A 26,847-nucleotide genomic window follows, 5' to 3' on the forward strand; every position below is an offset into this window, starting at 1 on the left:
GATTCTTTTTTTTACTAATAAATTTATTTTTTATTGGTGTTCAATTTGCCAACATACAGAATAACACCTAGTGCTCATCCCGTCAAGTGTCCCCCTCAGTGCCCGTCACCCATTCACCCCCACCTCCCGCCCTCCTCCCCTTCTACCACTCCTAGTTCGTTTACCAGAGTTAGGAGTCTTCATGTTCTGTCTCCATTTCTGATATTTCCTACCCATTTCTTCTCCCTTCCCATCTATTCCCTTTCATTATTATTTATATTCCCCAAATGAATGAGACCATATAATGTTTGTCCTTCTCCGATTGACTTATTTCACTCAGCATAATACGGTCCAGTTCCATCCACGTTGAAGCAAATGGTGGGTATTTGTCATTTCTAATGGCTGAGGAATATTCCATTGTATACATAAACCACATCTTCTTTATCCATTCATCTTTCGATGGACACCGAGGCTCCTTCTACAGTTTGGCTATTATGGACATTGCTGCTAGAAACATCGGGGTGCAGGTGTCCCAGCATTTCATTGCATCTGCATCTTTGGGGTAAATCCCCAGCAGTGCAATTGCTGGGTCATAGGGCAGGTCTATTTGTAACTCTTTGAGGAACCTCCACACAGTTTTCCAGAGTGGCTGCACCAGTTCACATTCCCACCAACACTGTAAGAGGGTTCCCTTTTCTCCGCATCCTCTCCAACATTTGTGGTTTCCTGCTTTGTTAATTTTCCCCATTCTCACTGGTATCTCATTGAGGTGGTATCTCATTGTGGTTTTGATTTGTATTTCCCTGATGGCAAGTGATGCAGATCATTTTCTCACGTGTGTGTTGGCCATTTCTATGTCTTCCTCTGTGAGACTTCTGTTCATGTCTTTTGCCCATTTCATGATTGGATTGTTTGTTTCTTTGGTATTGAGTTTAATAAGTTCTTTATAGATCTTGGAAACTAGCCCTTTATCTGATACGTCATTTGCAAATATCTTCTCCCATTCTGTAGGTTGTCTTTTAGTTTTGTTGACTGTATCCTTTGCTGTGCAAAAGCTTCTTTAACAATGAGACTGAAGAAAGAGAAATTAAAGAGTCAATCCCATTTACAATTGCACCCAAAAGCATAAGATACCTAGGAATAAACCTAACTAAAGAGGTAAAGGATCTATACCCTAAAAACTATAGAACACTTCTGAAAGAAATTGAGGAAGACACAAAGAGATGGAAAAATATTCCATGCTCATGGATTGGAAGAATTAATGTTGTGAAAATGTCAGTGTTACCCAGGGCAATTTACACGTTTAATGCAATCCCTATCAAAATACCATGGACTTTCTTCAGAGAGTTAGAACAAATTATTTTAAGATTTGTGTGGAATTACAAAAGACCCCGAATAGCCAGAGAAAACCATAGCTGGGGGCATCACAATGCCAGATTTCAGGTTGTACTACAAAGCTGTGGTCATCAAGACAGTGTGGTACTGGCACAAAAACAGACACATAGATCAGTGGAACAGAATAGAGAATCCAGAAGTGGACCCTGAACTTCATGGTCAACTAATATTCGATAAAGGAGGAAAGACTATCCATTGGAAGAAAGACAGTCTCTTCAATAAATGGTGCTGGGAAAATTGGACATCCACATGCAGAAGAATGAAACTAGACCACTCTCTTTCACCATACACAAAGATAAACTCAAAATGGATGAAAGATCTAAATGTGAGACAAGATTCCATCAAAATCCTAGAGGAGAACACAGGCAACACCCTTTTTGAACTCGGCTGCAGCAACTTCTTGCAAGATACATCCACGAAGGCAAAAGAAACAAAAGCAAAAATGAACTATTGGGACTTCATCAAGATAAGAATTTGCATTATTTTTTGTGAAAAATATGTGGGGGATTTAAAAAACTTTTTAACTTGAGTTACTTGCTTAAAAACAACAACACAACTTACTTACAGAAGGATCCCATTGTCAGGAGCACAATGAGTTCATGCTAGGGAGTAATTGTTCCCCTTTGCTTTATGCTGGTCAGATACCATTTGGAAACTTGTGTTCAATTCTAGGGTCCTTTAAAGAAAATGCCAGGAAGGACAGAAGCAAACTGGATTCCACAGAGGGCATGAGGATGGAAAGAAGGTCTTGATTCATATGACAAAAGGGCCTGAGGATGTTCATACAAAAGCCAGACCAAACTAAAATGAGTCATTGTACCCATCTTAAAAAAATCTGATTTTTAAAAAGATTTTATTTATTTATTTAACAGAGAGAAAGAGAGAACAAGCACGAGCAGAGGGAGTAGCAGGGGAGAGGGAGAACCAGACTCCCCACTGAACAGGGATCCCAGGACCTAGGATCATGACCTGAGCTGAAGGTAGAAACCTAACTGAGCCACTCATATACCCCATTGTATCCATCTTTAAATAGAGAACTGTTCCATGTAATTAAAACAAAAGAACAACAGCAACAATAACAACAACAATGAACTCAGACCACTTAGTTTGAATTTCTCTTGAGTGTAGGAATAGGAGCAATGAGTAGAAATCATACAAAAGTAGATTACATTTTAGTGTAAAAAAATAATTTGGTTTCTGAAACCTAGAACTATTTATCAATTGAATGAATTCATTCATGAGGTAGTAAGCCCCTCCATCCTGAAGGTGAAACTCATGTAGTGTGGCTTCCTATGAGTGGTATTTTAATACTGGGTTTTCAAAGATTAGAAAATACATGGATATATTATGTGTAGAGGAGCCTGCAAGAGAATTCTGTATCATTCAGGGCTTCATATAAGACAAGGGGAGGAATGAGGATAGGGTTAAATTGGAGCTGCATGCTCTGCTGATCTTAATTCAAATACAAACTTTCCAAAAACACTATGCCAGAACAAGATGGTGAAATAGGAATTGCCAGACCTCATTCCTCTGCAGAAACACTGACTTAACAACATACCAAAAAGCCTTTATGAGAACTCAGGGATCTAGTTAAGGCATCACAGTACTTCAGGCAAGTGCAAAACCAGAAAACTTGCATTGAAATGGGTAAGAAAAGCCATTGCATTTTACCTGTGACAGTCCTTTCCCCAAGCTGACACAGCTTATTGCATTTGAGATAAAAGGCCCAACTTACCACTTTTCCCTAGGAAAAGAATGAGAAATGTAGACTGTGTGCCCACCATTCTAGCCTTTCAGGACACTGCATGAGGGACTGATTATGTCTTATCTAACACAGAGTTCTGACAGAGAATTGGCATATTTGCACACCTGGGGGCCTCTGAGAAAAAAGAGCTCCATGCTTATTGCAACACCAGCAAACCTGCAATGTACATACATACATACATACACCAGAGGGAGAAAGATATTATGAGCTCCTGAAAAAGAAACTAACAAACCGCTCTAATTCAGAAATGGCATATATAAGCCCGGAGAACATGCATCCCCAGAAAAGATTTGAGAGGCCCTCAGAATCTCTAGCCAGGCTGAATGGGAAAGATCTTTCTCTAGTATAAATCTAATCTATAAGAATAGGAAAGGTGGTTGCTTGGTCAAATGCCCAAATCCTAGCAAAAAGTAACAAATCCATAAAATAAAAATAAAATAAAAATACTTTAATTGTAAGTGGAAAAAAAATAACAAGGCATATGAAGAAATGAGGAAACATAACCCTAAAGGAACAAAATAAATCTGCAAAAACTGACTCAAAGGAAACGGAAATCTATGACTTACCTCTTAAAGAATTCAAAATAACTATCTTAAAAAAACCTCAATGAATTGCAAAAGAACACAGAGAGGCAACTAAACGAAAAAAGGAAAATAATTCATGAAAAAAATGTCAACAAAGAGGTAGAAACTTGGAAATAAAGAGCCAAACAAGAATTCCGGAGAAGAGAATATAATAACAAATTGAAAAATTCACTAGAGGAATTCAACAACAGATTATATCAAACAGAAGAATCACTAACTCAAGACAGGTCATTTGAAATTATCAAGTCTGGAGAAATAAGAAAGAAAAGAAGAAAAATGAAGAAAGCCTAGGGGATCTATAGAACACCATCAAATGGGAAAATATCATAATCCCCTCTAATCCATAAGGTGTTCCTCGGGGTATCTGAACCTTATATACACTATACTTTTTCCTATATGTACACACCCTATGATAGCATTTGATTTATAAATTAGGCACATTAAGAGATTAACAATGAAATAGAATAATTATACTATAATAAAAGTTATGTGAATGTGATCTCTCTTTCTAGAAATACTATGCTTTACTCACTCTTCTTTTTCATGTGATGATGTAGATGATAAAATGTGTGATGAGATGAAGTGAATGAATGATGGGGGAATTGTGGGATAGCATTAGGCTACTACTGATCTTCTGATGATACATCAGAGGAAGAATCATTGCTTCCATACTGCAGTTGACCATGGGTAACTGAAATCACGGAAAGCTAGATTGCAAATAATGGGAGACTACTGCATATACTTTCAGGAGTGCCAGGAAGAGAAGAGAGAGAAAAAGGCAGAGAGCTTATTTGAGGAAACAATCATTGAAAACTTCCCAAACCTGAGAAAGATAATGGGCATCCAAATTTAAGAAACTCAAAAAGCTCTAAGCAGAAAAAATCCAAAGAGACTTACACCGAGACAAAAAGAGAATCTTGAAAATCATGAGAAAAGCAACTTGTCACATACAGTGAGCTCTCATTAGATTTTCAGCAAATTTATCAGCAGAAATATTTTAAGCCAGAAGGGAATGTGAAGATGTATTCAAAGTGTTGACAGAGATTAAGAAAAAATACCTACCAAATGCAAACTCTATCTGGAAAAACTATTCTTCAAAAACAAGGGAGAAATAAAGACCTAGCTGTATAAACAACACCCGAGGGAGTTCATCAGCACTAGACCTGCCTCACAAGAAGTGCTAAATGGGCTCTGTCAAGTTGAAACAAAAGGATGCTAACAGCAGTGTGATAGCATATGAAAACAAATTATCCATGGTAAAGGTAAATATATAAACAAACACAGAATACTGTGATGGTGATGCAAAAATCACATCTGATTCTGGTATAGAATTTAAAATGTAAAAGGATAACAACTGTAGAACTATATTGATGGATACAAAATATAAAAATATGTAACTTATGACACTGATAAACCAGAGAAGATATGTAAAGGAATAGAGTTTTTGTATGTTATTGAATTTATCAGTTTAAAATGTTATAAGATGTTTTATATAATCTCCATAGTAACCAAACACACACATAAAACCCAAGGAAGATACACAAAAGAAAACCAGAAAGGAATTAAAGCACTGCCACAAAAAAAAAAAAAAAAAAAAAAAAAAAAAAAAAATCAATAAAACATAAAGAGTGAGGCAAGAGAGGAAAAGAAGGATAAAATAACTAGAAGACATGTAGGAAGTAGTAAACAAAATGGCAGTAGTAAATCCTTCCTTTAAATTTAAAATAATTAAATTCTTCAAAGATGTAAAATGGCTGAATGGATCAAAAAAACAAGATCCAACTGTAAGGTGTCTATAAGAGACTCATTTTCGATATAAGGCCACATAGGCTGAGGGCAAAAGATTGAAAAAGGCCTTTTTCACAAAAGGCCTATGCAAATAGTAACTAAGAGAAAGTAGAGTGGCCATACTTAGTTCAGACAAAATAAGCTTTAAGTGACAAATCATTACAAGAGACAGAAAAGGACATTATATAATAATAAAAGGATAAATTCACCAGGAAAGTATATTGATTATATATGCAACTAAAATCAGAGCATTTAATTATATGAAGCATACATTGACAGAATTGAAGAGACAAGTAGATAGTAACAATGATAGTAGGAGATTTCAATGTCCTACTTTCAATAATGGATAGAACAACCAAACATAGATAAATAAGCAAATAGAGGAATTGAATAGCACTATAGACCAATTGGACATCTCAGACATATACAGAGCACTCTACCCAGTAATAGCAGAATGCATATTCTTCTGAAGTGCATATAAAAATCCTCCAGGATAGATCATATGTTATAGGTTACAAAACAAGTTTTAACCAATTTAGGAAAATCAGAATCATACCAAGTATCCTTTCTGGCCATATGGAATAAAACCTAGAAATGAACAGTAAATGTCAAACTGGAAAATTCACAAATATGTGAACACACACAACATACTCTTGAACAACAACACACTCTTGAGCAACCAATGGATCAAAGAAGAAATCAAGAGGAACATTAGAAAGTATCTTGGGACAAATGAATATGAAACAACATACCAAAACTTACGGGATGAAGACAAAGCACAACTAAGAGTAAAGTTCATCATGGTAAATACCTACATTAATAAGGAAGAAAAAGATCTTAATAACCTAATTTCACACCTCAAGGAAACAGAAATGAACAAACTAAACTCAGAATTAACAGAAAGAAATAATAAAGAATAGAGTAGAAATAAACTAGAGAACAACAAAACAATAGGGGAAAAAAATCACAGAACTGAGAGTTGGTATTTTGAAAAGATCAACAAAATTGACAAAGCCTTAGCTAGAATAGGAAAAAAAACAGAGGGTAAATTCAACAAGTCTGAATGAAAGAGGAGATGTTATAACCGATGCCACAGAAATAAAAAGGATCATAAGAGATTACTAAGAAAAATTATATACCAACAAATTGGATGACCCAGAAAAAGTAGATAAATTCCTAGAAACATGCAACCTCTAAAATTGAGTCATGAACAAATCAATTATGAATCAGTAATCAAAACCTTCTAACAAAGAAATACCGAGGACTAGAGGGTTTCACTAGAGAATTCTACCAAACATTTAAAGAAAAATTAACACTAATCCTCAAATGCTTCCAAAAAACTTAAGGGAACACTTTCAAATTAATTTTATGAGGTTAACATTGCTCTGATAGCAAAACGAGACCAAGGACCACAAGAAAAAAAAAAAAAAAAAAAAAAAAAAAACCTCACAGACCATTAACTCTGATGAATGTTGGTGTAAGAATCTCCAACAAAATACTGACAAATCAAATCCAACCGAGCATCAAAAGGATTAAATACCATGACCCATGAGATGTATGCCTGGGATGCAAGGACGTTTCAACATATGAAAATTAATACACGGCTTTAACAGAATGAAGGACAAAAGTCAGATACTCATCTCAATTGGTGCAGAGAAAGCATTTGACAAAGTTTAATACCTTTTCATGATGAAAACACTCAACAAACTAGGAACAGAAGGAAACTACCTCAACATAATCAAGGCCATATATGAAAAACCCACAGCTAACAGCATATTCAACTGTAAGAAACTGACAGCTTTTCCTTTGAGATCTGGAACAAGGCAAGGGTGCCCACTCTTACCACTTCTTTTCAGCATAGTGCCAGAAGTTTTAGCCACAGCAATTAGGCAAGAAAAAGAAATGAAAGGCATCCCATGTTGGAAAGGAAGAAGTAAAATGATTTCTATTTACTGATTATATGATCTTATATCATCTTATATATAGAAAACCCTAGACTCCACAAAAATACTGTGAGAACCAATGAATGAATTCAGCAAAATTGCAAGATACAAAACCAACACACTGAAATCAACTGCATTTCTATACACAAAATGAAATTAAGAAAATCCATCTCATTTACAATAGCATAAAAGAGAATAAAATACTTAGAGAAAAATTTAACCAAGTAGGTCACAGACCTGGGACAAGCTGGGTGTTCCTTTTTTTTTTTTTTTCAAGCTGGGTGTTCTGATGCTTCTCCACCCCAGCTGCCGCTCATGGGCCCTGCCCCCTCCCCCTTCCTCAGGGATGCACGCCACAGCCCTGATGCCGCTGCTGACACATGCAGGTGTCATACTGTGCCTCGCCTTTTCATACCAGCAGACGGACACACAAACCCTTGCTGGACTGAGCTGCGAGCACCCGTGTTTGATGATCTGGCCGAAGCACCAGAACCCACCTGCACCTCCGTGGAGGCTGCAGTGGTGCCAGCAGGACCTGCTCCTCTACCACAAGGATGGAGGCAGCCGCTCTGCCTCTGCTGCCACTGCCTGTACTGCCCACCTCATGTGGCACCACAGACTCAGTCTGGCATGGGCCTTCAGACAGTGAAGAATGTCTGTGCCGTAGCAGAACCTAGGCAGGGGCTCTGGTGTCTAGAAAGCTCCAGAGGCTGAAGGAGGCCCTACAGTCCCAGTCGGCCTCCCAAAAGAGCCTTTGGGATGGTCCTTCCAAAGATAGGAGATGAGCTCCAGAGTGAACCCTAGTCCATCAGCCTTTGGGGTCAGTCAGACTCTCAAAACAGGAGCACTTGGCGTTCCCTGTGGCCTTTAGATGGGAAGAGGAAGAGACATTCATGCCAGGAGGTCTTTCCTCTCCTTCCCTACCATCCCATGGAGTTCTCATTTTCTGCCTCTTCTTGAAATGCAGCTCAAGAGGGTCTCTGTCTCCTCTTATTCTCCTAATGTAAGGTTGTGTTTTCTGAGGAGGGGCCCTGGAAACTGCCTCTCCTCGGGTCAGCATCACTTTATCTGACAGGACTTGGTCAGCAAAATCAAAACCACTTGAGGAGTTTAAGGCAGAATGACATTTAATACAGAGACACCAAGGCTGGGGAACCAAGGACAGAAGTTTAGGAAGTATGGGATTTATGGAGACTCCCTACCCTGATTCTGGCTGCCTATAATTCTGATGAACTCTGGAAGGATGCCTGGGGCCACTGGCAAAGCCTCCTGCCTGTCAACTGCTTGAGCCATACTGGCCTTTCCCAAACCTCACGCTGGTTTCATCTCAGAGCTCAACAAGAGATCCAGCCAGCAAAGGCCCATGGTTTCCAGATGGGTAGCTGCTGTGACACACAGGCTGTGTGACAGACTGCCCAGCATGGGGACCCTTTCTGTATCCACCTCCTACCTTACCTCCCAGTTTCAGCAACAACATTGAGACATGGCCCAAATTCCTGAAGCCACTGCCATGCCAATGATGCTCAAAGTCTTATTGGTAACCTACGCATTTGAGCATGTTGATTCCAGCTCTTGTTCAGACACATTCCACCTGGACATCCTATGGCCGCAAGACTATACTAGAAAATTAATCACCATCAACACTCCTTAAATAAAATAGAGGAGAAAAAGAAAAGGAGAAAATGGGTGATATATATGAATTACAGATAATATAGTTCCTGATAAATATATATATATATACATAACAAAATAATTAATAAAAAAAGAAAAGACTTGTACACTAAAAACTACAAAACGCTGATTAAAAGAGTTGTAAAAGACAAATGGAAAGACATGTTCATGTATTGGAAGATCTAATACTGTTAAAATGTCCATGCTTTCCCCATGATCGTTGGATTCAATGCAATCTCTTTCAAAATTCTAATGGCATTGTTTGCAGAAATAGGAAAAAACTATTCTAAAATTCATATGGAATCTGAAAGGACCTTGGATAGGTGAAACAATCTTAAAGAAAAGCAAAGCTGGAGGCCTCATACTTCCTGATTTTCAAACATGTAGCAAAGTTATAGTAATCAAAACGGTACGTCACTGGAATAAACACACACGCATAGACCAATGAGATAGAATAGAGATCCCAGAAATTAGCCCCAATGTCTATGGTCAAATGATCTTTAACAAGGGTGCTGAATCTACACAATTGGGAAAGGATAATCTCAAGAGACGGTGTTGGGAAAACTGACTATCCATGGAAAATAATAAAGTTGGACCCTTATACTATATAAAAAATTAAATTCAGGAAGATATATATATAGATATATAATATATATATATCTCATGTTGCCTGATTGTCTTTGAAATGTTCCTATCTGTATATACTCATTCTCTGTATATACACTATTAAATTTTATTTTCTCCTGTTAAAAAAAAAAAAAAAACTAACTCAAAATGCATTAAATACCATCACATTAGGAATTAAAGTTCAACGTATGAATTTTGGGGAGCACACAAACACTGAATCTATATAGCAAAGTGTTTAATGCATTTTGAGTTAATTTTTTGTACCATGAGACCTTTGGGAGATGATTAGGTTATGAAGGTGGAGCTCTTATGCATAAGATGAGTGCCTTCGTAAGAGAGACCACAGAGAGCTTCCTCGCCCCTGTGCCATGTGCAGACGTGGTGAGAAGACAGCCCTCCACAAGCCAGGGAGCATACCTTCATTAGACGCCACGTCTCCTGGCACCGTGATCCTCGACTCCCCAGACCGTGAACCACCCACTATGTAGTATTCTGTTGTAGAAACCTGAACAGAAATTGGCATTGAGAAGTAGGGTACTAACTGTAATAAATGCTTAAAAATATGGAAATAGGGCACTCTGGGTGGCTCAGAGGTTTAGCGCCACCTTCAGCCCGGGGCGTGATCCTGGAGTCCCAGGATCGAGTCCCATGTCCGGCTCCCTGCATGGAGCCTGCTTCTCCCTCTGCCTGTGTCTCTGCCTCTCTCTCTCTCTCTTTCCCTCTCTCTCTCTCATGAATAAATAAGAAATAATAATTTAAAAAATGTTTTAAAAATGTGGAAATAGCTTTGGAACTGTCTAATGGGTATAGGCTAGAAGAGTTTTGAGGTGCATGATAGAAAAAGCCCAGATTGTTGTAAACAGACCCGTAAGGCTGATTTTAGTTAAAGCTCAGAAAGAAAGAAAAGAGGGGAACTATAGAGAAAGCCTCATCTTTTTAGAGGATACCTAAATAATTTTGAACAGAATGTTAGTAGGAATATGGACGGTAAAGGCCATCTGATGAGGTCTCGTATGGAAATGAGGAACATGTTACTGGAAAGTGGAGGAAAGGTCATGCTTGTTATTATCAAGTGGCAAGGAACTTGGCTGAATTGTGTTCGTGTTCTAGTGTTTCATGGAAGGTGAAACTTTTGAGCAATGAAATTGGATATTTAGCCAAAGCTATTTTTATGCAAAGTGTTGAAAGTGTGACTTGGCACATCCTGACTGCTTATAGTAAAATACGAGAAGAGAAAAGTGACTCAAAGATGGAGCTGTTACAAACAACAACAAACAAACAACAACAACAACATGGAACTGTTAAGGAAAAAGGAAGTAAAACTTGAGGATTTACAAAATGCTCAGTCTATCCTCATTTTTAAAAGTTAGACACTAAGGGGGTGGCCAAGTGACAGTTTGATGAAATAAGTATGGGTTGGCCAACTTACCCTAAGGCAGGAGCTATTCTAGAAGGTCATGGAACAAATGACCCTGAAGCCGGAGGTCGTATCTGCCCCTCCCATCTCAGGCCTAACATACAAGGGCCCACAGGACAAGAGGGCTTCAGCGGAGAGGCTGCTGGTACCTGGGGAGCCTGGGTGCTTGCCCCCCAGCACGTCCTCGCATTGAGGGCTATGCTCCCCACTTGTAGACAGCAGTTTTGGATGGCATCTGTGTGGTGCCGTCTCTGCCCCTGGCATGACTGCCTCCACCGAGGTTTCAAAGGGTGGAGCTTCTTAGGCCCACAGGATTTCAACCCCATCCTGAGAAAACCAGTGAGGCAGGCCCCAGCGCAGAGCTGGCACGGGACTGTCCACCTCGGCCTTGGCGGTGGCACTGCCGTCCCGTGGCCCTGGAAGGCAGAGCAGCCAGCCAAAGGGAGATTATCCTTAAGCCTTAAGTTCTCATAGAATTAGTCCTGTTACATTCTAGGCTGACTTGGGTCCTGGCACCACTTTCCTGTTTCTTCTATTGGAAGGAGAATGTCCTCTCTCTGCCTGTCCTACAATTGTTATTTGGAATCACGTAACAGGTTTGATTTCACAGGTTTCACAGGTTGCCTTAGGATGGATCATACCTCGAGTCTTACCTCTATTTGGTTTAGGTGATATTTAGATGAGGCTTTGGATTTTAGACTTTTGAGTTGATGCTCGATCAAATTAAAATGTTGGGGGATATTGGGATACAATGAATGTATTTTGCATGTGAGAAGGACATGAATTTTGGGGGGGGCAGTGACTGAATGTTTGTGTTCCTGCAAAATTATGTTGGCAACTAATTCCCAATGTGATGGTATTTGGAGGTGGGACCTCTGGGAGGTGACTAGGTTGTGAGGGTGGACCCTCATACATTGGGTTAATTCCGTTATAAGAGAAAGTCTAGAGAGGCCCCTCACCCATCCCCCCTTATGTGGACTGGGCAAGAAGATAATCAACTTATTAATCAGAAAGCAGGCTCTCACTAGACATCCCATTTGCTAGTGGTTTGATCTTTGACTTTCTAGCCTCCAGGGCGGTAAGAAATAAATTTCTATTGTTCATAAGTCATCCAGTCTATGGTATTTGTGATAAAAGCCTTAACAGACTAAGATAGACCCTAATGTCAAACCTATAGTCAGAAACTATAAAACTCCTAGAAGAACATGCAGGAGAAAAGCTCCATGATATTGGATTTGGGAATGATCCACTGGACATGATACGAAACATACAGACAAGAGAAAAAATAGACAAATGAGACTACATCAAACCTAAAAAGTGCCACAAGGGAAACAATTAGCAGAATGAAAAGACAACCTACAGAATGAAAGAAAATATCTGTAAACCATATAAAAGGTTGATATCCAGAATATATAAAGAACTCCTGTAGCTCAATAACAAAAAAGGAGATAACCCAATTGAAAAATGACAAAAAAAAACCTTCAATAGATGTTTCTCCAAAGAAGATATACAAATGGCCAATAAACATGTTCAACCACCAGTCACCAGGGAAATACAAATCAAAATCATAGTGAAATATCACATCGCACCTGTTAGGATGGCCACTCACCAAAAAAGACAAATACAAAACAAAAAACAAGCAAAACAAACACCAATAAATAAAACAGAGAATAACAAGTGTTAGTGAGGATGTAGAGAAATTGGAACCCTCATGCACCTTTAGGAGGAATGTAAAATTGTGCAACTCCTACGGAAAACAATATAGAAGTCCCTCAGAAAATCACTAACAGAATTACCATTCGATCCGGCACTTCCACTTCTGGGTGTTTGTCTAAAATCATTGAAAGTAAGATCTCGAAGAGATATTTACACGCTCATGTTCACAGCAGCATCGTTTTTAAAAGTTCCAAGAGGCAGAGGCAACGTTAACGTCCCCTGACAGACGAATGGACGAGGACGACTGGAACACACGTGCAGGGGAATGTGACGCTGCCCCACCGAGGGGCCTGCTGGCTCACGCGCAACACCTGCAGCAGGAGGAGACCAGCTCAGGGACACAGCCAGCCGCAGAGGGCAGACGCCGCACGATCCTACTACAGGAGGGCAAAGCCCTTCAAAACAGCAAGTAGGATGGCAGGTGGGGAAGCCTCGGGAGAGCGGAGAGGGGCAGGGGCCGGCGGATGCAGGACTTGGGTTTTGCAAAATTAAAATGTTCTGGAGATTGATTTCACGACAACGCGCGTAGCGTTAACACCACACTACTATGCATTTAAAAATGAGAGGATGGTAGATTTTATGCTATATGTTTTTTTAACACTCACGCAAACACACACATACACCAAAAAACCATCGTGTCAACCAAATGGAATATATCTAGTGGGCGAATGTGGCTCTCCAGGTCCTGGGTTTGTGACCTGTGAACTGTGGGAGACACGGACAGGGAAGAGACGAGAATTACCATCTCTCGAGCACCTGATTCGGGCCAGGAGGAACACGAAGCACTTTGCGAATGTTTTCTTGCCCCATTGTCACAATAATCTTACAATCTAAACACTTTCATTCCCATTCTACAGATGAGGAAACAGAAATTGCGGTCATGTACCCATAGTCAGTCAAAGGCACACAAAGCAGACCCAGAGCTGGCGTTTTTTCCAGCGCTTTGGGAACAGAGGAAACATCTCAGGAAGAGAAGTGCTGTTCAGCGAATCACAGGGGGAGGATCAACCGGCTGACCCACGTTTGGAGAGGAGTAGCCGTGTTCCCGGGGCCTGGGGGGAGCCGCAAGCTGGGGGGAAGCACCTTAGAGCCGCGGCCTCTGGGTCCCAGGCCTGGCTCTGCCACTCACGGGCCCTGTGGCCCGGAACTGCTCACTTACCCCCATGCATGTGGCCGTGCCTCTTGCCGGGCCTGCCAGACGGTGAGTGAGCCCCGGTATTAGCTGTCACTAGATTCCGTGGCCCACTGCTGGCTCTCGAAGGCCAGGGTCCGCCTGGATTTGCTGTCCTGGACCATTAGCAAACGTGAGACAGGATTTCAGCGAGGCTGATGGGAAGCAAGCACCTTCCCCGTGAAAACTGTTTTGACCGGCTGCCGGGGAAGAGTCCGTCTTTCTCCAATCCGTCCACCACATAGCTGCCAGGGGCCTTCTGAAACTCAGTTTTGACTCAGTTTTTTTCTTTAAAAGTTGTCAATTGCTCCTCGTTTGTCATCACATTCCTAAATTTGCATGGACTTGAGAACCAGCAGAGGATGTCATTAAAAAGCATATTCCAAGGCTTTCCCGCAGAGAGTTAACTCCTCAGTTCTGCTGAATCTGGTGATGCACAGCGCCCGTCGTTGGGAGTCTTTGCTAAGACCAACTTCAAGCTCGTGAACTCATAAAAGACTTCATGACTAGGCTCTGGCTACCTCTCCAACCACCCTTTTTTTTTTTTTTTTAAACTTTTCTATCCTAAGATTAACTCTCTAGCACTAGAGCTTCCCTTCTAGCTCCCCACATATTCTGAGCTTTTGCTGTTTCCGTTTTTCCTAGAATACTTTCCTTTTTTTAAAATATATATTTTTAAAGATTTTATTTATTTATTCATAGAGACAGAGAGAGGCAGAGACACAGGCAGAGGGAGAAGCAGGCTCCATGCAGGGAGCCCGACGTGAGACTCGATCCAGGGTCTCCAGGATCACGCCCTGGGCTGCAGGCAGCGCTAGACCGCTGAGCCACCAGGGCTGCCCAATACTTTCCTTTCTTCACTCAACTCCCGTGACCAACTGCATAATATATTGCCCCAAGACTTAATGACTTAAGGCAATTATAATCATTTACTATGGTTCAGGGTGTCTGCTCAGGGATTTGGAAGTGGCTTAGTTGGGCAGTTCTGCTCTGGGGCCTTTGAAGGGTTGCCGTCAGGTATCAGCTGGAGCCACGTGAAGGCTTAACTACTCTGGACTATCACTTCCAAAGTGGCACAACCACATGGCTGGCAAGTTGGGGCTGGCCTTTCTACATGGGCCACTGCTTAGGGTTGCGTAGGAGTCTCTACAGCATGGGAGCTGGATTTCCCCAGAGCAAATAGTCCAAGAGACCAAGGCTGAAGGTGCTAAAGGTTTTTTTTTTTTTTTTCATCCAGTATTTGAGATGTCACAGCATTATTGGTGTAGAGCTCTCTTGGTCATGCGGGTTCACCCTGCTTCACTGTGCGGAGAGACTACAAAGGATGTGAACACCAGGAGATGAAGATCTCTTAAGAAGAAGGGCTACTACCACGTCATCTTAAGAAGGGCTACTGCCACGTCATCCTTTACCACCTGGGCTTATTAACCTCCCAGAAGCCTTCCTTGAATTTCCTTCCCAAATGGTGTAGCTGCCCCTTCTCCATACTACTATTTAGATATGTACATATGGAGATACATATAAATACACATATTTAAAATTGCAAATGTGCAGCATCTGCATGTACACATACGTGTGTCATATACACGGGGTAGGAATGTGTGCATATCACATATATGTATATACATACACATAACACACATACGTCCGTTTTCAGATGGATAAATTGCATTATGTGTCTGGCTTCTCTGTTAGGCCACTTTGTTGGTAGGGTTCATATCTTATTATCCTTGTATTTTATGTTTTGCTCAAAGATTAATGAAGGAAGGAGGGAAGGAAAAAGACGAAGAGATAAAGGAAGGAAAGAACAATCCTGAGCAATTCGGTCTGGTTGTCACAAGGCTCTGTGATACATGAGAGTTCCACTTCTGCTAATTAGCAGATGGTTAACTGTATTTATGTGTGTGTGTGTGTGCGAGTGTATGTGTATAGGTTTTTTTGTTTTGTTTCTGTAAGGGCAGCTGAGAAAAGAGCCGGGGGACTTAGGAAATCTCTCACAGCAGAAATGTTGCGGAATGTGCATGAAGTTTGGCATTATTCAACTGGCACGGCTCTAAAAATCATATTCAGTCATATTTGGGTCTAATTTTCTTTTTGTTCTCCTTTTGGTATTTCCCCGACATACCCTGGCTCACAAACGGGGAAGATGGAAGTTATAAAAAGGAGTGTGGTCTCAGAGAGGGCAGAGGAGACTCATTTTTTATTTATTTATTTATTTATTTATTTATTTATTTATTTATTTATTTATTTATTTATTTATTTAGAGGAGACTCATTTTAATACTAAGGCATCCCTAGGATGTCTTAAGGACTCTTTCAGCAATGATCTTCCCGCCGTGGGAGGTCAACATGTACTGAAGATACCAGATACTCTTCCTAGAACTAGATCCTACACTGAAAGAGAGCTGTTCACATACATACATTAAGGATGCTTCATCTTTTTAATGACATCATTGCTGCTCTGTACAGGAAGTGGCTCCCATGCCTTTTCCAACAAAATTCTTACCCCGATTTCCTATGATCATTAGTTTGTTCTGGTCTCTCCCCAGGACCATGAAAGAGTCAAGCATTAATTATTTTTATAAGCACTTTATGGTGCCTGATACACAGCGAATATGCATTAAGTATAAGCTGAACGAATGAAATCATTTATTCAGAACAATCATGTTAAAGGTTACGTCTTGGCAGATTCCTGCCCACCAAACACACTGCTTATTGAAACCTGCAGAAACAGTGAGCTGATCTGTATTAACCAATCACAATTACAATAAAATATAATGAATCAAATTAGGACGCTTTCTTCCACACGTATATTTGTGTATATGCAGCGTTCTCTGCCATTATCTGGCAATTATCCTTGCCCACAATTTCCTTCTACTTCAAAAGGGACTTGATTTTGCTTTCAGAATTTGGGACCCACGATTACTCGTCTTTTGAGCTCTGTGTCAGGTGAAGCAAAAGCCTGACTCTGATCTTTGGGGGCATCCAGTCGACAGACTCACTGAGCGTTCCCAAGGTGTCAAGCACCGCGTTCATGCACAGGGGTAACGGGAATACTATGTTTGCCTTCTAGAAGAAAGTAGCTGAGTTCCTGTGTGGTCCTGTAGCCTGAACAGAGGTTCCTGTAGTATGTAGTGGTCACTGCAGGGTGCTGGCCTGATTACCTATCCTATGTGTTTCAAGACCGAACCACTAATCCCGTCTGTCTCCTGCACGTTGGTGACTGATAGCTAGCTTATGGCTGAGGCTCCTGGGGAGACTGGCCTTATCCCGAAAGAAGCTACCTCACCTAAGGTTATGTCCCCTGGTCACTATGGAGATATAAATGTCTGCCCCTGGCCCCGATTTTGGACAGCTCTTCAGGGCCATGCCTGCTGCAGACTCCCAGTAGATCAATTGGGTCTCTCTTGCAACTGCCTTGCAGTTGGACTTTTCCTCTGCCCAGTTCTGTTTCCTTCACTCCCTCACATGTGTTGACTTTGAGACTACTCCCTAGTAAATCTCATTGTCTCTTCCTGATGAACATGGGTTAAGCAAGTCATTATCTTAGAGTGTTGTTATGGGATAACCCCATGAAAATGTGTATCAATATTATGCTTTATTTACAAAGTTCCATATATATATATGGAAACTAGCTTTATTCAAGAATTTTGGGTAACACTAGTAAAACATAACCCAAGTGAACAATAGGAATCTAATTTGCTTGTTTTAGTACTTATCACACCTTCCCAAAACTCACAACTGGATCTTAATATTAAAGATATACTCCGTACAAGAACTCAGCACCTGGGGCCTCTGCGTGGCTCAGTCAGTTAGGCATGGGACTCTTGGTTTTGACTCAGGTCGTGATATCAGGTCTTGAGATCAAGCCCCATGTCTGGCTCTGCACTCCGCATGGAGTCTGCTGAAGTCTCTGTCTCCCTCTGTCCCTCCCCACCTGCCCTCTGTGTCCCTCTTTTTCAAATAAATAAATCTTTAAAAGTAAAAAAACTCAGCATTTACGGTGTAAGTGTGAATTATTTTCAATGCATTAAGAGTAAGGGGATTTCACTCTCTTTTATCTGTAGCAGGTACTATAAGAAAGGGAGAATGAAACTTCATTTTCATCTCTCCAAGGAAAACTTCTCGATAACATACGCACTGTATTTGTAGAAGGTGTTATTATAAAGCAAGTGTCTAAATTTCAAGAGGTCTTTATAAAAAATCATTTATCTTCATAGCACATATGTCAGAATATTAGCTAGGGATTTTTTTGTAATAACTAATTCTATACTACAATAGTGACAGATGCACATCAAGTGGTTAATACAAGGTTACTTAGTTTATTCATTACATGCTTTTCTCCCCTAAGATAGAACTCAATATATTAAGGTATGAAATCTTTCTAATCATTTGAAAACATCAAAATTCACCTACTGATTGATAATGAAATTCCAAAAATAAAATTTAAAAAATTTACATGTAATCTACACAAACACTGGGTATATGAATTCAAGGTAGATATAAGTCATTTGCAAAGTCTTTCTAAACTTTTCTTTCGTTACCATGACAAAGAGAATGACAAACTGCCAAGTTACCCAAACTATTTGGCAGCATGGTTCCATGAAGCCATAAGCTAAATGTTTATATACTACAGGATAGAGTATAAAATTCGCGTGATCTTTTAAGATAGGATATGCGACGTCATAGAAATTCCTACAATGACTTGGTTTTGCCTAATCTTAGATCATTCTTTTGTCTCCTTCTCCTCACATTCTTCGCTGCACTTAAGCAGTAAAGTTTGAGAAAAATTGCTATGCAGATTTGATTCAGAATCATAGATTTGGCCTTTTGCTCAGAGATGGACACAATTTATTTATTAAGCCACAATTTCTTGACAACCCACTAAGCGTAGCACTGTATGAAGTTCCCTGTTCCCTACAGTGGTCCTATACTGCACAAGACAGCTTCCATTCGACCTCAGTAATCCAAACTACTCCTTCAACCTGCAGGTTTTCAAGCATGACTGCACTCATGGTCATCAACATGGAGGGGAACTGTGACATCCCAGACTGACCTTCAGCTCAGAGGTGAGCCAGGGTGAGTAGGCCCGTTCCTCAGGTAAACAGCAAGCTGGCTTCCCATGATGATGCGTTTCTCCAGGTGCTCCTCAGGCAAACAGGGACATCTGATGTGGATAAGGCGGGAAATGGTTTAAAAGCCGTGTGGAATTGGCCAATGTAGTCTTAGTTGCCCCACCCCCGCACCTCTCTTTAGGTCTGAAGGTTACACATTTTGCTGCCATTTCTGCATTCAGCTTTCTCACTCGGCAGGCTTTGTAGAACCCAAGGGGTTTACGTTAGGCAGATGAGTGTGGATGAAATCAAAGTTCCATCACTATTGTGGGTGGGCTTGGGCAAGGGAATGAAAACGTTTGCTAAATTTAGATGGCTCGTGTAATGCTCACTAACTACAACAACGTGTTTTCTTTCGGAACACTAAATTTGAGAAGACAAGCAGTTTCCCTCCCAACCAGCTTCATTCACCACTGAATTGAACAGAATTGAAAACACTTGAGAGCAGTGACTTATTTGAAGTCTTTTCAACTGCAATATTTCCACTGGACTAGGATGAGCAAAAATTAGTGTGTGTGAACAGCTGTCAAGAGGAAGTCATTACCAATCTATGTTTTAAAAATAGTCAACAAGTTTGCATTACAGCAAACAATAGATTTTTGTTTGACAAAACTTGTTCACAAATAAATGACATGCCCAGAGGTGTGTGTTGCCATTATATTTTGACAAAAATTGACCGATTTCAAGTGGATGTGAGACTGCCATATTTACAGTTTCAGTTTAATGAAATGCCTAAATTAGGGCATCAGTTATTTCCATTGGTATTATTATTACTTGCCTGGAGGAAGAATCAGCTGACTATGACTTTTCGCCTAAGAATATCTGCCTGGGAGGATCTTTTGGGGGCTTTAACCTGTAGACCTCCCTGAAGAAGTAATTCCTTAATCTATTTTTTTAGTTAATTATCATCCGGATTTATTAAAATCATTTTCATTTTTCCAAATTTAGAGGAGAGAACTCACTGGTCCTCTCTCATGTTTTGTCTGATTTATGTTTTTTCTTTTGTTGACCCTACTGTTTTTTATCTCTTGCCTTTGGGCCTTTGAACTTGCAGCTTCCTCTGTCTACAACATTCTTACTGCTTATCTCCTGGTTACCTCCCATACATCAATCAAGTGTCCACTTAAATGTTACCTTTTCCAAGAGGCCCTAGATTGGATTAGGAGTCTGAAACTTGCTTCTGAAACTTGGGTTCAGTCAATGGTAGTGGTCATACTGTCTCTCCAAACTCTTCCCAACCCATCCTACCACTGATGATTGTACCCTATTCAGCTCTGTATGTCCAACAACCATCACAGAGCCTCCTCACTGAGCATTTGTAGAATGGATAAGTGAACATGAAGATGAACATTGACTCGTCATGTGCTTTGCTGCTTCTTTTGAGGCTGCGTGAAGGCACTGTAACATTCAGATGTAAACCATCCCTGTCTCTGCTCTCCTGTGGCAACATTCACCAGCAATGTGTACTCTTTGAAAGGTGTTGGTGCAACTCATTGTTTGAAGGTTTCCAGGAAAGTAGGATTAAGGCTTTAAGAAAAGCTTCAATAGGAAAGAAACAAATGGCAGTCACAGTAGAGCAGGAAAGCTTGAAACCACAGGAACGGCCAATGAAATCTTTTGACTTTTGAGGCACAGAAGTGAAGGTCAGAAAGGTTAACTGGCTGCCAGGGGTCATAACCATGTTAATCACAAAGGATTTTAGAGTCCAAGCCTCCTGATTCCAGCCAATATTTCCTTAAGTGTGCTGTGTGTTTTCTAATACTGCAGCCACTTAGCCTAATGTGACTACTGAGCACTTGAAACATGGCTAGTATAAATTAAGATGTGCTCTGAGTATAAAATCAAAGACAAATGCTGTAAGCGTAAAATCAAAGACAATATGAAAGAAAAGTATAAATCATCTCATAAATAAGGTTTATATTGATTACATATGTTGAAATAATATTTTAGATATTTTGATTTAGGTAAAATATTAAAATTAAGTTCTTAATTTTAACATGACTTGTAGAAAATTTAAAATTATCTATGTTGTGCATTTATTTCTACTGAACCAATACTGGTCAAGATAAAATTTAGGTAATGCGTAGACAAGGCATTAAATAATAAATCATATGGCAAGAAAAGTTATTCACTTTATTCTCCTTTAACTCATCTAATTAAAGAGAAATTACTAGTTTAGTGCTAGTTTTTCTTTAATACTACATAATTTCCCCTTTTTAACAAAGAGAAAGAAGCTTCAATAATTAGGGACTTAGAAGGCCATAAAATCTTGGTAGAATTTAACATGATTTTTGTGTTTGTTTTGTAAATTGCCCTCTATTTAGGTTAGATGATACTAGTTTTCAATTTATTGTGATGAAATAAACTTTCACTTATAAATATATTCATTTAACTATAATATGAGTGTATTTAAATCAAAATATTAAATATTGTACACATAGCACAGGACTGGGAAAAAATCATGGTCAAAGTTTGGGAAATAGCCATACACAATGTAGTGTCTATTCCTGGCCAACCCAGTACACTCAATCTTCTACATATGATCTGTAAAACTTCTACATATAATCTTTAAAACATTACCGTTCAGAATTTAATTCCAACTTTGATAAGGCTGTTGCAACATAAATGCTTCAGCTTCCTTTTTTGTGCCAAATAACTGAATTCAGGCACAGTTGACCAGCAACAGGTGTGACAGTTGAGGTCCCTAAAAGGTCATCCTAGATCACAGACTGAGAGGACCACTCCATTTAAGCCAGGCAACAATGCTGGCAGGTTCTGCAGTTGAATCTAGATGGAACTTTGGGGGCCTTCTGGGGAGATGGGGAAGCTGAGGAGAACAAATGTGGAAACAATTGGGATGACGAGAAATGAAGGGTGTACAAGCAAATTCCTGAGTTATATTTCAGAGGCCAGATACCATAATAAGCTCTGGAATAAGACTGTCTGGGCTTGAATTCTGGTTTGGGCATTTGCTAGCTCTGTCATCCATGATAAATTACATAACCTTTCCATAGGTTTGTTTCCTTATCTGTAAACTCATTAATAATAGCCACTACCTCAGAGTCTTTCTGTGAAGCACATGCTAAGTACTAGACCAACGTCAGCTATCAGTGTCATCATCCACACTGCCACACGATGTTCAGAGGAGCATGGAGATATATGTGTGATTTTAATCTAGACTAGGGGTTAATAAATTGGGACATGGAGCTAGAAGCATGCTGAAGATAGTATATGGCAAAATTAATCAGGATTAGGTTAAAGATAGCCAAATTGTCCTATAGGCAGGCTTTCTAAGGAATCCTCTCCACAAAGGTGCAATCACTGTGGACCATTTCATAGGCACTCTCATGCACTGGACCATCCTAGAGAAATGTGTCTTTTTAAATGTCTCTAGGAACATAGCTAAGAAATGGGTAAATATTATCTCATTTATTACCAATGATGGCACTTCTGTTTTTGTAGCTGTTTTTATAACATATCATTAAAACATTTTTCCTACAGGTTTTTTTTTTTTTTTTTTTCCATGCAGCAACTGGGGCCTTGGGAAGCTACAAAGGAGAGAAAATGGCTGTAAATAGCTTTTTTTTTTCTTTTTTTTTGCGATCACGCTGATTTCTGTACCCTGAGGTTTCTACTCCCACACATTCTGATGATGGGTAAATTACTGTAGCAGTAACTTAGACCAGTATTTTGAACTCAAGCATTAATTTGTGCCTTGTTTTGTTCTTCATGTACCTCTTCAAAAACATTAAGAAACTATAAGCAGTAAGTTTTAACTTTTTAGAGGGGTTGAAAATACCATTTGAAAATCTGTCAAAAGCCATGGGGTGTGTCTCCAGAAAGATGAATGTTCTCACATAAAAAGAAAATGTTTATACACGATTTCATCAGGTTCAATGGCTCCCTGAAGCTTAGTAACCCCAGGTTAGACATTTCTGTTGTGAGGACAAATAAACCATAGGCCCACCTAGAACTACAGAGGTAATGAAGAAAATGTAGCTGATCAAGGTCCCTGGGCCCTGGGATACGAGTATCTGTCCAGGTAAAAGGCAGGACAGAATATATTTAATTTTTAATTATTGATGAGAGGTTGAATAATTGTCTTCCTCTTGATTTATGTCTCTACAGTATTGCATCATTTTTTTTTTTTTTTAAGCTTTGGATCTTAAATCGAGAAAAAGGTCACCATCAGAGCTTAGAATTTATAAGGCTAATCACAGAGAAGCCGATCAGATCTTCTGAAGTCTGTGAATGACACCAGGTGAGAATGACAGAAACGTTACTGAACATCAAATCAGTCACCGAACCAAGCACTTACTGTATACCTGGGCTGCGCCAAGCCAAAGTCGTGGAGCCTGAGTTAATTTTCTAAGGTCATAAAGTAGGCGAGTGGCAGAGCCCACCACTCTGTCCTAACACCTCGGCTGGGACTTTGTCACTATGTACTGCGGCCTCCACAACAATGTGGCACGTGAGATGGAATTCACAGTCCACCAAATATTGCCTCTGCGTAGAGCTGTGCACTAACAAAAGGCGACGATAGCACATGTGGCACTTTTAAAGAGATAAGGAATATTTTATTTTATTTTATTTTATTTTATTTTATTTTATTTTATTTTAATTTTTTTGAGATAAGGAATTTAAATTGAAAGCAGTGCTTGCCGTAAAACAATTTAACCTAATCTAACTTAATCTGATGTGGTTTTTCCACTGGCCTTGACTATTATTTACTTTTCCTCAATTCTGTTCAAATACTTTTGCCCAATCTGGTGTTCCACAGAACGTTCTTCTCTCAAGATACTTAGCGCACAGAAGATTTTGTGGCTAAATAAGTTTGGGAAATGTTCCATGTTATAGTTTCTGTTTGGTGTTTTGGTTTTTTAAGATTTTATTTATTCATGAGAGACGCACAGAGAGACGGCAAAGACACAGGCAGAGGGAGAATCAGGCTCCCCACGGGGAGCCCAACGTGGGACTCGATCCTAGGACCCTGGGGTTCATGCCCTGAGCCCAAGGCAGATGCTCAACCACTGAGCCACCCAGGTGCCCCTCTGTTGGTGTTTTAAAAAGCATTCAAGAACGTTAAAGGTCCTGGGAAGTCCTGCAATAAAACATAATAACAAAAATCTCATTTTCCTTTAAGTCTGTATTTCTCAAAGTTCCCATACCTCAGCACACTTCCCAAATGGACACCTATCAAAATCCCACACAATGAAAAAAAAAAAAAAATCCCACACAGTGGATCCTCTGCAACACGTGCGACAGGGACTTGTGCCGTAGCTTCACAAGTCTTCAGGCTCAGCTCCCATTTTCCAATGATTGTTGGAGATGCAGAGCAATTCTTTTATGACAGCCTGTTGCTTTGGCGTGCCCTCCTTTCATAAGCATGGTAATTTAAATAATCAGGAAAATAAAGAACTTGAACTCAAATCAAAACTTGCCAAATGTCAAACTTTATACAACCGTATTTTAGAAAGTAGAGGATGATCTCCTTTTCCCTTTTAGGGTTTAACATGTGGATCAGCTGTTTTTCCTATAAGGGTTTTCACCCTATTGGCTGCTATTGGTCCAAATAACCACCTCCACCTGCTCTAGACCATAAGCTCCACACGAGTGAAGGGGTTATTTTTTTTGTTCCTTATTCAGGGACATATTTATAGGATGTAGAAGAGTGACTAATAACAGTAGGTACTCACTGAGTACATGAAAGAATGAGATCAAAATGGAGACAATTGTTTTTGTGATTTTGATTTATATCGTATTTGGCACTTGTTTTGTTAACAAGCCAGATGTGATTGTTTTCAGATGTTTCCTTGAAATGTTCTAATGACCATCTTAATGCAGCCTATACTACGTAATAAACCTACTGGCCCAAAGTCAGAATTGTAAAGAGGTCAGTGATGATCGTTGTTTTCACTGCTCACCTACATATTGTTTTACTGGAGGGGGAAAAAAAAACAAGAAAAAGGACAATCAAGTCCCCAGAATTCACTGATGCCTCTAAATTAATCTTCTTGCGAGGGCAGTTTTTCCACAATTCACACTACATTTCATGTAGTGTCCTGAAAGATCTATGAAGTGACTTATTGAATCCCAGTTCCTTAACATTCCTATTGGTGCTAATAATCATGTGTGTGGTTTCAAAAGTCAATGCGTTGTATCCTCAGTCAGAATGTGAGCAAGAAGGCAGACACCACCTCAAGACTTTTCAACAGAGGGACTTTAATGCAGGGGATTTATTACACCGGTGATGGAATTTCTGAGAACCACAGAGGGATGCTGAGGTAATCCAATGTTGAACAGCAGGAAACCACGACCATCTATAGGCTAGAAAGAAGAAACGTGCAGCGGTACTGCTGCCAGGGATTCATCAGATGGGAGCCAAGACACACCTGTGAAGCAATGAAACCAAGGAGCTGGAGCCACAGAGGAGAAGCAAGTGCGGAGAAGCTGCCTTAGGTGGAGAGGAAGAGGAGGAGTGCCCTCCTCATTCAGTTTAACTACCGCATTTATTCTCCAGCCAGTGTCTTCCTTTGTGAAAATTCAGCCAGAAGACAGCTGATCCGGGATCCCGGGAAACACAGATTGCAGGGCTCATGAAGCCTCTCCCTCTACGAGAGAGCTGAGCTCAAGAAACACAAGGAACGGAGCCAACGTGCCCAAGCTCCCAGCCACGGCAGCTTCAGGTGTATCAATTGTTTCCAAAATTTAAAGCATTCTTTTTTCAAAGGTTCTAGGTAGTTTTAACTGCTTGATGTCTTGTCTCAACGGTTCTGCAATTCTAATAGATCAGTTACTGTTCTGGGAGGAACGTTTGCAGGACCATCTGGTAGAGACCATTGGAAAACTAGAAAAATCTTTTAAAAATAGAAATTGCCTAATGCAGTCCTTGCTCATGCCATCATGGGGTTTAGGCATTTGATTGAAATATGCCAATAAAATGACTTTTGAAATGTTCCCTTTTCCAAGTTTCCGAGCCAGAAACAGAAGGCTTATCTTCCTGTTAGCATAGGCTACTGTTGTACTAGGTTCTCAATCTGAGAAACATAATGACAAGAAAATACATCATGCTATGAAAGCTATTTGAGACTTGCATCGCCATAGGAGCAACTCTAAAAGATGCCTTAAGATTCAGAAAATCAAGAAAACCCAAGAGGAACTTAAATGCTTGAATCCTTATGTCCGCTACCGCAGAGCATGTCATTGGATACTCCAGAAAATGAATATGTCTTGAAGTGCGTGGAGTGTGTGATTAAGTCCCCGAGCAGGGTGAGTATGACATGATAATGCTTGACAAGCACTTGAAGAGCTTAGATAGCAGGGAAAGAAGGAGATGGTTTCCTGTAGCAGAAGGAGGTAGGACTTGAAGTACCAAAATGGACTTGGCGAATGGAAACATCTGAATGCCTTTCTAGAAATAATTTCCTAATGGAATCGTAAGTTAAGACCGTGGACTCGGTCTTCCAGAGGGGAGTGATCGGAGCACAGGTTCCTGAAGTAAACGAAAGAAAAGGCGCCTGAGAATATACCACAGGGAATACACCTAGGGAGTCCGCTCCTATTAGTTCTTTTCTTTAGGTCCAGCTTTAGATATGGCAGTGCTCCATGTGCATTCTGCTAGGGCGCACGCTGTCTTCGCCCGTCCGCAGGTGCGAAGCCAGGACTCAGGGAGGTTCAA

General features: G+C 40.1%; 1 protein-coding gene and 1 long non-coding RNA gene across 3 annotated transcripts in view; one reads left to right on the top strand and one right to left on the bottom strand.

The window, feature by feature from the left end:
• Nucleotides 1-26,847, top strand: part of METTL15 (methyltransferase like 15) — a 238,330-nt gene that overhangs the window by 208,783 nt on the left and 2,700 nt on the right. The window contains exon 6 of one of the 2 annotated variants that reach the window (XR_005375883.1): nucleotides 19,047-19,124. Coding sequence is in view for 1 of the 2 variants with exons in the window: in XM_038569299.1 (XP_038425227.1) it covers nucleotides 19,047-19,060 (14 nt within the window). In the remaining variant the exon portion in view is untranslated. Of the gene's footprint in view, nucleotides 1-19,046; nucleotides 19,135-26,847 lie in introns of those variants that run through there. The other variant, XM_038569299.1, reaches the window with a different exon arrangement.
• LOC119865039 overlaps nucleotides 1-26,847 on the bottom strand; it is a 90,369-nt gene that overhangs the window by 61,904 nt on the left and 1,618 nt on the right. Inside the window, exon 2 of the long non-coding RNA XR_005375884.1 lies at nucleotides 19,112-19,222. This is a non-coding gene — a long non-coding RNA (uncharacterized LOC119865039). The remainder of the gene's footprint in view (nucleotides 1-19,111; nucleotides 19,223-26,847) is intronic.

Source organism: Canis lupus, chromosome 21 (assembly GCF_011100685.1).
Source record: "Canis lupus familiaris isolate Mischka breed German Shepherd chromosome 21, alternate assembly UU_Cfam_GSD_1.0, whole genome shotgun sequence".
In the NCBI taxonomy this organism is placed as follows: Eukaryota; Metazoa; Chordata; class Mammalia; order Carnivora; family Canidae; genus Canis; species Canis lupus.